Source organism: Littorina saxatilis, linkage group LG8, assembly GCF_037325665.1.
Source record: "Littorina saxatilis isolate snail1 linkage group LG8, US_GU_Lsax_2.0, whole genome shotgun sequence".
NCBI lineage: Eukaryota > Metazoa > Mollusca > Gastropoda > Littorinimorpha > Littorinidae > Littorina > Littorina saxatilis.
Window position 1 is genome coordinate 18,193,919 of NC_090252.1, and position 12,581 is coordinate 18,206,499.

General features: G+C 41.0%; 2 protein-coding genes across 2 annotated transcripts; both read left to right on the forward strand.

Moving 5' to 3' along the window:
* The first annotated feature begins 3,260 nt into the window (after positions 1-3,260).
* On the forward strand, positions 3,261-7,542 carry LOC138974168 (zinc finger protein 853-like). The gene is given in 4 exon segments (XM_070346870.1): positions 3,261-3,578; positions 4,084-4,113; positions 6,787-7,014; positions 7,066-7,542. Coding segments are annotated over 4 exon segments (1,053 nt in total).
* Positions 7,543-7,629: 87 nt separating this feature from the next.
* On the forward strand, positions 7,630-8,174 carry LOC138974177 (gelsolin-related protein of 125 kDa-like; the record flags this gene model as incomplete). The annotated part of the gene is given in 1 exon segment (XM_070346881.1): positions 7,630-8,174. A coding segment is annotated over 1 exon segment (525 nt), but the record flags the coding sequence as incomplete, so codon positions are not given.
* Between the last annotated feature and the right edge of the window lie 4,407 nt (positions 8,175-12,581).

Below are 12,581 nucleotides of genomic sequence, written 5' to 3' on the forward strand. Positions count from 1 at the left end.
GGATGTTCGGATGCAGGGTGGAGTACGCTCATTTTTTTCTGAAAATACACCAAGTTTGTTTGAGAATACTCCAAGTGCAAAACAAAGGTTCCCAGGTCTGAACTAACATAGTGTACGCAAAGGTTCACGGCGGGCCAAAGTACTTAGTTGCTCTTTAGGACTTAACATTGCTCTCCTCCTTGTATTTCGAAAAAAAAAAACGCAAACAAAATCCAAAGAAAACAAAAACAGGAAACGTTAAGTGCATGGAACGTTTACTGGTAGAATACTATTTAGAAACACTCAATAACGAAATATCTGGGTATTTTAAAACACCACTAATGGGTGTTGATTTTCTGCACTTCTGAAAGTGTGTTTCCATCAACTTTGAACATGAACTGCTGCAGTTTTTATATTGAATATAATCTCAAGTGGTATTGACTGCAATATGAATGGCAGTAGAACTCTGTGATGGGCTGTGTGTGTGTGTGTGTGTGTGTGTGTGTGTGTGTGTGTGTGTGTGTGTGTGTGTGTGGTTGTGTGTGTGTGTGTGTGTGTGTGTGTGTGTGTGTGTGTGTGTGTGTGTGTGTGTGTGCGTGTGTGTCTGTGTCTTTGTGTGTGTGAGCTCAAGAAATGCAATGCGTCATATAGAATAGTCTAAACATACAGAGAACGATCCCCCAAGGAACATTTCAATGTTTGGACAACAACCGGTTTTCCCTGCTTCTCTATAGATGAGATGGCTTTAAAACTGAGACAGACTTAGGCAGGGTCCTCTTTGGGCAGAAGAACTAGACACAAAGCAGGCATGTCCGACCAGGAGAAAAAATGCCGAGGGTTATCTCTTGTCACACGAATGATCTTACTGATATCTACCTTGGGCATGGACACCTGGGGCTTGGATACAGACTGTATCGCCCTCGTGGACCGTTCTGATATCATGGGTAATTACACACTCTACAACAGGGAGCAGTGCCGAAGACTGTGCTGGTACAGACCGCTATGTGCGAGTTACAGCTACAATGACAACATGAAGGATGGACCCAACTGTATCCTGCACGCTCAGCCTCTCTACCGTATGTATTTTGTATTCCTCTGTATTTTTCGTACTTCTCCCCATGTAAAGGACGGTGGTCGGAAATATTTCTGTCAAGTGTGTGTGGTTTGTAGAAGAGTTCCTTTCCTTTGTTTCCATAGAAACACTGAGGTAACCTTGAAATGTCACATGTAGCTTGCCTCAGTGTTTATGTGTGATATGCATGCTTGGTCTGACTTTCAGAATCGTCTCACTTCGTATATGTTAATATCCCCAGATGTTTTTAACGGTTATTTTTTTAATAAATGACTTCGATGACGTCATATCCGTGGTTTTTTTGGAAAGTTGAGGCCACATTGTCACTCCCTCATTTTCCATCAAATTGATTGAAATTTTACCCAAGCAATCTTTGACAAAGTCCGGACTATGGGATTGCATTGCAGCTTGGAAGCTTTAAACATTATTCAATCAGTTTGCTCATTAAAATTGTCATTAAAATCGACTTTTTGCAAACAGATTTAAAAATGATTGCATCGTATTGTTTTAATTAAATTCTGAATCTAAAAATATATAGATATGTTATGGTTACTCTAAAACTGTGATCACAATTAACAAAAATAAGTTAATTAGGTACCGGCACGGTTGGCCTAGTGGTAAGGCGTCCGCCCCGTGATCGGGAGGTCGTGGGTTCGAACCCCGGCCGGGTCATACCTAAGACTTTAAAATTGACAATCTAGTGGCTGCTCCGCCTGGCGTCTGGCATTATGGGGTTAGTGCTAGGACTGGTTGGTCCGGTGTCAGAATAATGTGACTGGGTGAGACATGAAACCTGTGCTGCGACTTCTGTCTTGTGTGTGGCGCACGTTATATGTCAAAGCAGCACCGCCCTGATATGGCCCTTCGTGGTCGGCTGGGCGTTAAGCAAACAAACAAACAAACAAACAAAAAGGTTAATTAGGTGCTACAATAAAAATGTAAGATATCAATCCAAACAAGATGTCGTTGTATTCTTTATCATGTTCGGATACCACACACATATATGTTATTTTTGGATTAAAACAAGCTCAGAAAGTTGAAAAGAATAGAGAAAAGCGTGCTTTCATGCTAAGCGCAAACGCAACAACGCTATGAGGGCTTGTCAATTTTAGAGTGTTTTCCACGTGAAAAGTGTCAGCGATTTACTTGTCGCGGGAGATTGACAAAGCTGTATTGTTTGGGTGAAAAAAGGCAGTGCGTTCAGTTTCATTCTGCTAGTTCGACAGATTGACTAAATGTAGTAATTTCGCCTTATGCGACTTGTATTAGAATTTTCAGAATTGTATTGACCGAACTCATCACTTGATTTTTAAGCTTACAAACTGAAATGCAATCCCATATTCCGGATTAAGTCAGAGATTATTTGACTGAAATTTCTAGCTTGTGTTATTAAATGCCGGACAAGACGTCATCAAAGAAATTGATCGAAATTTACAAAATGTTTGGGGATATCCTCTGAAAGCATTTGTACACTTTTATTAAGATCTGTCGAGTACACAAACACCACCACCCTTATCTCGATTTCGAGCTAATTTCAAATCATCTAGTCAAAATGTGACTGAAAATAAATGTAAAAAGGAACATATGCATGAACGATTAAAAATATCTACCAATTATAAACGCACGTGGGTACATTGATGCAATTAATGATTAAATGAATGAGCTATAATTTGATAGAGAAAATATGTAAATGACGAAATGGGTGTATGTATTATTTCGCAACTTAATGAATAGAACAAAAAGGAATATTTAGATTTTAGATAAGTCACACAGTCATTTATTGATAAACCCTTTCGCTTTCAATCAAGAAATTAGAAGAGTCATTGAGAAACAAGCTAGCGAACACATACATTGAAAGAACAAGTCTATGTTGAAAATAATCTTCTTCTTCTTCTTCTGCGTTCGTGGGCTGAAACTCCCACGTACACTCGTGTTTATGCACGAGTGGAATTTTACGTGTATGACCGTTTTTACCCCGCCATTAAGGCAGCTATACGCCGCTTTCGGAGGAAGCATGCTGGGTAATTTCGTGTTTCTATAACTCACCGAACTCTGACATGGATTACAGGATCGTTTCCGTGCGTACTTGGTCTTGTGCTTGCGTGTACACACGAAGGGGGATAAGCCACTAGCAGGTCTGCACATAAGTTGACCTGGGAGATCGTACAAATCACAGTGTGTGCTATGACTCTATGTATCAGCGGAGGTAATGGAGACGGGCTGGACAATGGACACATCCACAAACAGCGGTATTGACAACGGCTGCGCGTCGCGGCCCTGCGCAGAAACGGAAGTGTGCGTGCCGAAGGGAAGTCCACGCCATCAGTATAACTGTCTTCCGCTTCCGGCCGACTGCGGACATCCCAAACCCATAGTCAACGGTTCGTGGAGTGTGACAGGAACTCTGCAAGGTAACATGGCGACCTTGACCTGTGACCCTCAGTACGAGGTGTCCCCGCAAGGCACTTCCGAGTTCACATGCGCTGTGACGTCACGGTGGACGCCGCCAAATGCCGCCTGTTTGCCGGTAAGTCCCGTGTTTCACTCAGTTTCCACTGGTCTTGCACCTGGTATCATCTTCTTCTGACACGTTCAATTGTTCGTGTCTGCAGACGATGAGGCTTTTCCAATAACGTGAAAGTGTTGGTGTTCGAGAGGGCATCACCTTAAACATGAGTAATCGACCTCACTTTTACAGAATCTCTGTTTTTAATAAGCTGGCTCAATGTATTTCACAAGCTGGGGGTTAATAAATTTTGAGCCACTTCAAGAAACTTCCTTCTTAAAATTCCGATTCACTGGATTATGCTGATGGGTAGAGCTCAATTTGTCAAGAACTAGATGCATTTACTACCGTTCCTTTTTTTAAACGATTGTTTGAGAGAAGACAGTTCATGGTGTACAAAACGTTGTAGTGCAAGAGGGGAATATAATTTGTACAAAGGTAGTTCGTACGTTCAAAGTATTTTCAAATCAGCAGATATGCTCCAACGGTGGAAGAAGAGAGAACGGTGCATCCTGTGTCTACCCAGGTCAGCACACCGGCACCCACTGCGACACAGGTGAGTAGTCGTCGTAGTTGTTGCAGTAGTGTGTGTGTGTGTGTGTGTGTGTGTGTGTGTGTGTGTGTGTGTGTGTGTGTGTGTGTGTGTGTGTGTGTGTGTGTGTGTGTGTGTGTGTGATGTCCAACACACCGGCACCCACTGCAACATAGGTGAGAAGTCGTCGTAGTTGTAGTAGTATGTGTGTGTGTGTGTGTGTGTGTGTGTGTGTGTGTGTGTGTGTGTGTGTGTGTGTGTGTGTGTGTGTGCGTGTGTGTGTGTGTGTGTGTGTGCGTGTGTGTGTGTGTGCGTGTGTGTGTGTGTGTGTGTGTGTGTGTGTATGTGCGTGTGTGTGTGCGTGTGTGTGTGTGTGTGTGTGTGTGTGTGTGTCCTCGGTCTGCCCTGGCCAACACACAGGCATCCACTGCACTCGACATGGATGAGAAGTCGTCATAGTTGTAATAGTCAAAGTAGTACTTGTGATGGTCTCTTCAATCGATATGGCCATGCGGGCTTGATGCAAGTTTGTTTCCTTTTTCGTATTGATGGTGGTGATGTTAGTGGTTTCGTAGGTAGTAGGGACTGGGTGGCCGAGTGGTAACGCACTTGCGCTCGGAATCGAGAGGTTGCGTGTTCGACCCTGGGTCAGGCCGCTATTTTCTCCCCCCTTTCCTAACCTAGGTGGTGGGTTCAAGTGCTAGTCTTTCGGATGAGACGAAAAACCGAGGTCCCTTCGTGTACACTACATTGGGGTGTGCACGTTAAAGATCCCACGATTGACAAAAGGGTCTTTCCTGGCAAAATTGTATAGGCGCAGATAAAAATGTCCACCAAAATACCCGTGTGACCTGGAATAATAGGCCGTGAAAGGTGGATGCAGCGCCTAAAGGCAGTCGATCCGACGTGAATGCGTGATATATTGTGTAAAAAAATTCCATCTCACACGGCATTAATAGGTAACATGCGCCTTGAGTCGCCTTGTGTGGTGAGATACGTGCGCGATATAAATCCTCGTAAATAAATAAATAAAAATAAATAAATAAATAAATAGTAATACTATATCATATATAACAAAGGGGTCCTTCGACTCTCCGTCCCTGAGTCATATACCCACAATAGTAGTATAGAAGTCGAAAAAAGGGGGTCATGTAACGCATTAAACTTAACTAGAGCGGGTCCCGGGACGCACTAGATTTGTGTTATCAAGCGAGCCGTTAGTACTGATGTAATCATATGCTAGTTTTAAAACACAATAGACATGCAAGAACGTACTCAGGGCTGTATATCGAAGGAGAGGATAAGTCTTGCCGCAGCTCCAGAGAAAACAACAAGTCGCGTAAGGCGAAATTACTACATTTAGTCAAGCTGTAGAACTCACAGAATGAAACTGAACACACTGCATTTTTTCACAATGACCGTAGTCCGCGGCTAGTGCAAAAGGCAGTGAAAGTGACGAGCCTGTTCAGCGCTGTACATAGCGGTTGCGCTGCGCTGCATAGCACGCTTTACTGTACCTCTCTTCGTTTTAACTTTCTGAGCGTGTTTTTAATCCAAACATATCATATCTATATGTTTTTGGAATCAGGAACCGACAAGAAATAAGATGAAATTGTTTTTAAAACGATTTCGGAAATTTAATTTTAATCATAATGTTTATATATTTAATTTTCAGAGCTTGTTTTTAATCCGAATATAACATATATATATGTTTTTGGAATCAGAACATGATAAAGAATAAAATAAAAGTAATTTTAGATCGTTTTATAAAAATATATTTTAATTACAATTTTCAGATTTTTAATGACCAAAGTCATTAATTAATGTTTAAGCCTCCATGCTGAAATGCAATACCGAAGTCCGACCTTTGTCGAAAAGTGCTTGGCCAAAATTTCAATCAATTTGATTGAAAAATGAAGGTGTGACAGTGCCGCCTCAACTTTTACAAAAAAACGGATATGACGTCATAAAAGACATTTATCGAAAAAAAGAAAAAACGATCTGGGTATATCATACCCAGGAACTCTCATGTAAAATTTCATAAAGATCGGTCCAGTAGTTTACTCTGAATCGCTCTACACACACACACACACGTACACACACACACACGTACACACACACACACGCACAGACACACACACACACACACACACACACACACACACACACACACACACACATACACCACGACCCTCGTCTCGATTCCCCCTCTATGTTAAAACATTTTGTCAAAACTTGACTAAATGTAAAAACAAAAAAAACTTCTGTGTAGGTCTCACAGAACCTCCGAAATTCCTCCCGGTTTTGGGACCCTTTGATTCCGCCTGGACCCCCTACACATTATAATTGGTGACGAGCCCTGTTAATATTAGCTGTTGTAAAATCAGTGGCAAAAGTTGTAGCTGAAGTAGTTGAAGCTGATAGCTGAAAATAGATCTTTGTTTGTAGGAGGAGGGACAGCAGGAGTAGAAGGAACAACTAAAACAACAGGAACTAAAGGAACAACTGAAACAACCAAAACAACCGGAACTGAAGGAACAGCAGGAACTAAAGAAATAACAGAAATAACAGGAACTAAAGAAACAACTGAAACAACCGAAACTGAAGGAACAACAGAAACATCAGGAACTGAAGGAACAACAGGAACTAAAGGAACTAAAGGAACAACAGAAATAACAGTAACTAAAGAAACAACAGAAACAACCGGAACTGAAGGAACAACAGGAACTAAAGAAACAACAGAAACAACCGGAACTGAAGGAACAACAGGAACTAAAGGAACAACAGAAACAACAGGAACTAAAGGAACTAAAGGAACAACAGAAACAACAGGAACTAAAGAAACAACAGAAACAACCGGAACTGAAGGAACTAAAGGAACAACAGAAACAACCGGAACTCAAGGAACAACAGAAACGCCAGGAACTAAAGGAACAACAAAAATAACAGGAACTAAAGAAGCAACTGAATTATCAGGAACTAAAGGAACAACTGAAACAACAGGAAATGAAGGAAAAACAGAAACAACAGGAACTAAAGGAACAACTGAAACAACAGGAACTAAAGGAACAACTGAAACAACAGGAACTAAAGGAACAACTGAAACAACAGGAACTAAAGGAACAACTGAAACAACAGGAACTAAAGGAACAACTGAAACAACAGGAAATGAAGGAAAAACAGAAACAACAGGAACTAAAGGAACAACTGAAACAACAGAAACTAAAGGAACAACTGAAACAACAGGAACTAAAGGAACAACTGAAGGAACAACAGGAACTAAAGGAACAACAGAAATAACAGGAACTAAAGAAACAACAGAAATAACAGGAACTAAAGAAACAACTGGAACTCAAGGAACAACTGAAACAACAAGAATTAAAGGAACAACAGAAACAACAGGAACTAAAGGAACAACAGAAACGCCAGGAACTAAAGGAACAACAAAAATAACAGGAACTAAAGAAGCAACTGAAACATCAGGAACTAAAGGAACACTTGAAACAACCGGAACCAAAGGAACAACTGAAACAACAGGAATTAAAGGAACAACAGAAACGCCAGGAACTAAAGGAACAACAAAAATAACAGGAACTAAAGGAACAACTGAAACAACAGGAACTAAAGGAACAACTGAAACAACAGGAACTAAAGGAACAACTGAAACAACAGGAACTAAAGGAACAACTGAAACAACAGGAAATGAAGGAAAAACAGAAACAACAGGAACTAAAGGAACAACAGAAACAACCGGAACTCAAGGAACAACAGAAACGCCAGGAACTAAAGGAACAACAGAAACAACCGGAACTCAAGGAACAACAGAAACGCCAGGAACTAAAGGAACAACTGAAACAACAGGAACTAAAGGAACAACTGAAACAACAGGAACTAAAGGAACAACTGAAACAACAGGAACTAAAGGAACAACTGAAACAACAGGAACTAAAGGAACAACTGAAACAACAGGAAATGAAGGAAAAACAGAAACAACAGGAACTAAAGGAACAACTGAAACTACAGGAACTAAAGGAACAACTGAAACTACAGGAACTAAAGGAATAACTAAAACAACAGGAACCAAAGGAACAGTTAAAACAACAGAAGATTCAGGAGCAACACAAACTGTAGGGACAGAAGTTACACCAGGAACAACCAAAACAGCAGGTAGAAACGATGTGTGGCGCGCGCGCGCGCGTGTGTGTGTGTGTGTGTGTGTGTGTGTGTGTGTGGGTGTATGTGTGTATGTGTGTGTGCGTGTATGTGTGTATGTGTGTGTGTGTGTGTGTGTTTGTGTGTTTGTGTGTTTGTGGTGTATGTGTGTGTGCATGTGTGTGTTTGTGCATGTGTGTGTGAGTGTGTGTGTGTGTGTGTGTGTGTGTGTGTGTGTGTGTGTGTGCGTGTGTGTGTGTGTGCGTGTGTGTGTGAGCGAGCCAGAGTGGGTGTGTGTATGTGTTTGTGAAATGTGTGTGTGAGCGAGCCAGACAGAGAATACACATGTAAACAAATCTCATTATTGTTTCTTCAAAGTGAACTGTGGAGCGCCTCAAGCGAACAACGGGTACTTTATCTTGAACGGAACTCTGGAAGGTGACACGGCGACCTTGACGTGTGACCCCTACTACAAGCTGACCCCCGAGGGGTCATCAATGTTGACCTGTGACGTCAGTGCACATTGGATTCCACCCGACGTAACGTGCGAGCTGGTGAGTTTTTTCACTGACCGAATTTTGTCCTGGATGTAATGTAACCACAGTTATCCCATGACCTGCCTCTTTGTCTCTGTTAGCTGAGGAGGTGATTATTCTGAATATTCCATCACAACCGTATGGATATCCTAGTGGGGCTCGTATGTTGCAGACGCACTCATAAATCATTCACATCTTGCAACAAACATCATACTTTGTGGTATTGTTCCTTATAATTATTTAAGGGATTTCAGATACAGAGCCACTTCAGAAATCGTTTTTTTTGTCTTTGATAGGGAATAAAAGGCTGCATTTACAGCAGACGAAATTCGTACCAAAAGCGCTCAGCAGTAAATATTCCCAACTCAGCAAATGTAAAATTCAATGGTTTACCATGCACCAGAAGTTGTCTGCTGATAACACATGCATGACATAAATACTCTTATGGGTATTTTTGTGTTCTGGTATTTAATTTGATCGTTTTTAGAATTTTATATATCCGCAGCATGAAAATTCAAGATGGCGGCCTCCGCAACATTGCGTGTTTTGATTTGAGCGAAAACAACGTTTCTGAAGGTAAGTTTTCAAGAATACGCATCCATTCACCAATGTCACATCATTTTACTGTTTAATTCTCCCCTGGGGTCTGTTATTCATCGGGTGAAGCGCTGAAATGCAGAGTAATCTTGCAATAGCTCATCAAGCTGGATTGTGATGCTGATAGATCTAGATCTATCTGTTGATTACAAGTAAGGAAATCATGATCGCCACGCTGGTGATTTTAAACAGATTAAACGAACTTTGAATAAAAGGCGAGGAGAAAGAGATTGTTCATGGTAAGATAAATGATTAGTCCTGCCTACGTTAAGGACTTCCATAAGGTGGGGAGGGGTAGAGTCAAAAACTGAGCGAGGGTAGGCCAGATAGTAGGATGACCAGCTGGAGATAAAAACACTCCACTCCCCATGTCTTTACAGTGTTGTGATCAAACTTTCAAAGACGGTAGGTAACAGACAAAAGCATACAGTGTATGCTAATCAAATGAGATAAGTGGTTTTGAAAAATGAAGAGGTACCGCTCTTTGAGTTTTACAATTTTGGTTTGTTGCTTGTTTCTCATCCTTTTGCTTATTTTAAGTTGACCGTGCATTGGTGTGAATTTTATTTTTACAGGATATATACAAGAGTTACACCACATGCCGGTTCCTGGGAACAAGCGTTCTGCATTTATTCCGGTGCCACAGAAGGGAGCCGATTTCACTAGTACTACTGTATCAAGGTTTGTTACCTAATACATCTTAACAGTAAGATTTTTTTATTTGTATTAATTGGAACATGTTTGCACATCATTTGTAAGCGACCTCTGTGAATTTGATGGGTTTAACGTACGAACCCTCACTATGGTCAACATTCTGTTAGCGACTGTTTGAAGCGAATAAATGTAGCGGTCAGAAAGATTCCAGAATCAGTTGGGTCACTGGAAACTGTGTTTGTTTGTTTTTTAACCTGAAACAGTAAGAATTATACGAATTCATGAAATATAATTTTCTTTCATTTTGGTCTGTTGTGTGAAGACTTGCTAACCCGGCTTTGGCCGACTCTCTGAGATATTAAACATTATTCAAATACATTCAAATAAAAATGTCACTTTTCATCTTTTGTGTGAAGGGTACCACAGGCTGATTTCCTGCACCATGGATGTAGAGGAGGCCAGACAGTCTGCTTCTCATTCCAGCTGTGTTGCGTTTTTTTCTGCTGGTGAAGTGTATCGCCACATTGCCAAAGCCATTGGCTAAGAGAAGTCACCCTGTCTGCCCATTTTGCATAGCCTTACAGGCTGTGACACTATGTCGTTCTTCAATGGTATTGGGGAATCAGAAGGCTTGGCCCATGGGAAGTATGGCAAGCATTTGAAGACGTCACTCAAACTTTCTTCAGGTTGTCTGCTCCTCTTTGTAAGCTGAGTACCACTGACAGGGCAGCACAAGAGCTTTTTGGTGTACATTTGTAGGACAAAACCAGCAACGTACTGGGTGTAAACAGTGCTAGACGGTACCTCTTCAGTAAAAAGAGCTGCCAAATTGACCATAATCCCCTTACAAGTGAGGTGCTGCTGCAGGACATGAGATTGAGAAGAGCCATCTACCTATTAGACTTCCAAACTCTGTGGGCTGGCAGTTCAAGGCTGGAAAGTGGGAGTCATTCTGGACGAGCTTTCAAGAGGTATCCAGCGTGTGCCCAGAACTCATGAGGTGTGCCTGCAAGAAGAGCTGTACAACAAAACGCTGCAAATGCTGCTAAGAAGGACTGCAGAGCACAGCTCTCTGCAAATGTGCTTGCATGCCTGTGAAAACTGTCAGCATCTAAACTGTGCAAAAATATTATTGCACCCATTTTCATACCCCAACTCAAACTTTTATTCCTGTGTCATTTTATTCAAACTGTCTATGCCATTAAAGGCTCGCATCTTCGCTATCTGGCACATTTTTTTTTAACATCATCATTTACGCCGTCAAAATAAGGATACCCTTGACGTGACAAAGAGATGTGACAAAAACTTCGGGTACCTTTTAAAAAGCCGACGACAATTCCTGAGGCACAACTGGGTCACTGTTGTATACGAAGAGAAAGTCAACTTGATTATCCATCCAGAACAGGTTGTTTTATTTCGCCATCTTGCATATTTCTAGTGTTGTGCCATTGTACCTACTGATGTATGTGTCGATCTCAAGGATGAGATGTTTATGTGTCAAATTTGAGGGATACCCAAGTCAACTAAAATCCATGTATTTTAGCAATGACCAAGTGGGTTGCGTTGAAACTTTCAGGAATGTGTGTCTACGCACGAGGCGTAGTTCAACCGTTTGAGTACACTTTCAAATCTTCACGAAATAATATTTTAAAAACTGCCACAGGTTTGTTGACTTACATCCCACATATGTTTGACTTCGCATGTATATATGACAGATGGTTGTTTCAAGTACTGCCAAAGTTTCTTTTGAGTATAGACACTTGCCGGAATGTGCTAGTTGTGTAAACACATGAGAACAAACAACGTTTTCGAAATACAGCGATTATGAATTTTAGTCGACTTTTGAGTTGATACATTACATTTTTATCAGTTTTATTTTGGGGGTACCCTTATTTGGGCGGCGGTCAAATAACCCATGTAAAGGCCACCTTTTATCTTAAAAGTGTTCCAGTTAGCCAAGTTGAGTGCCCTCAATAGCATACATTGAATATAACAGCACAGGAATGAATGTTTTCGTTTTGGTATGAAAATTGGTGCAATATATTTATTTTTGCACAGTTTAGGTAATCCACAAATTCTTCAACCCTGCCACCCACACCGTCCAATCATTCTCTGCACCAACAATACATGTATTGCTTTGTTTAAAAATGTGTTTGTGTTAGTTTCTATTGCAAGAGAATGTCTTGTAGCATCAAAAATGCCTAAATACCCTTTTATTGGCGGCCATTTTGAAAATTGTAAAAAAACTACTGATTTCTTAATTTTTTCACTGTGGCTCTGTATCAGGTTTTGTTAAGCAAAAGCAAATGTACATTTACGCCAAATTTGCTGTTAATCACATGAAGTGAAATATGCCTAACATACCCAACCGTTTACACTGGCGGCCATTTTGAAAAATTGTTTAAAAACTACCCATTTTTTATTTTTCGCGATGGCTCTGTATCAGGTTTTGTTAAGCACATAAAACTCTTCATATTTGCTTAATTTGGTGTTTGTTGCATGATTTGAATGATTTTGCAACATAGGAGCCCCACTATCCCATCACAACCGAGT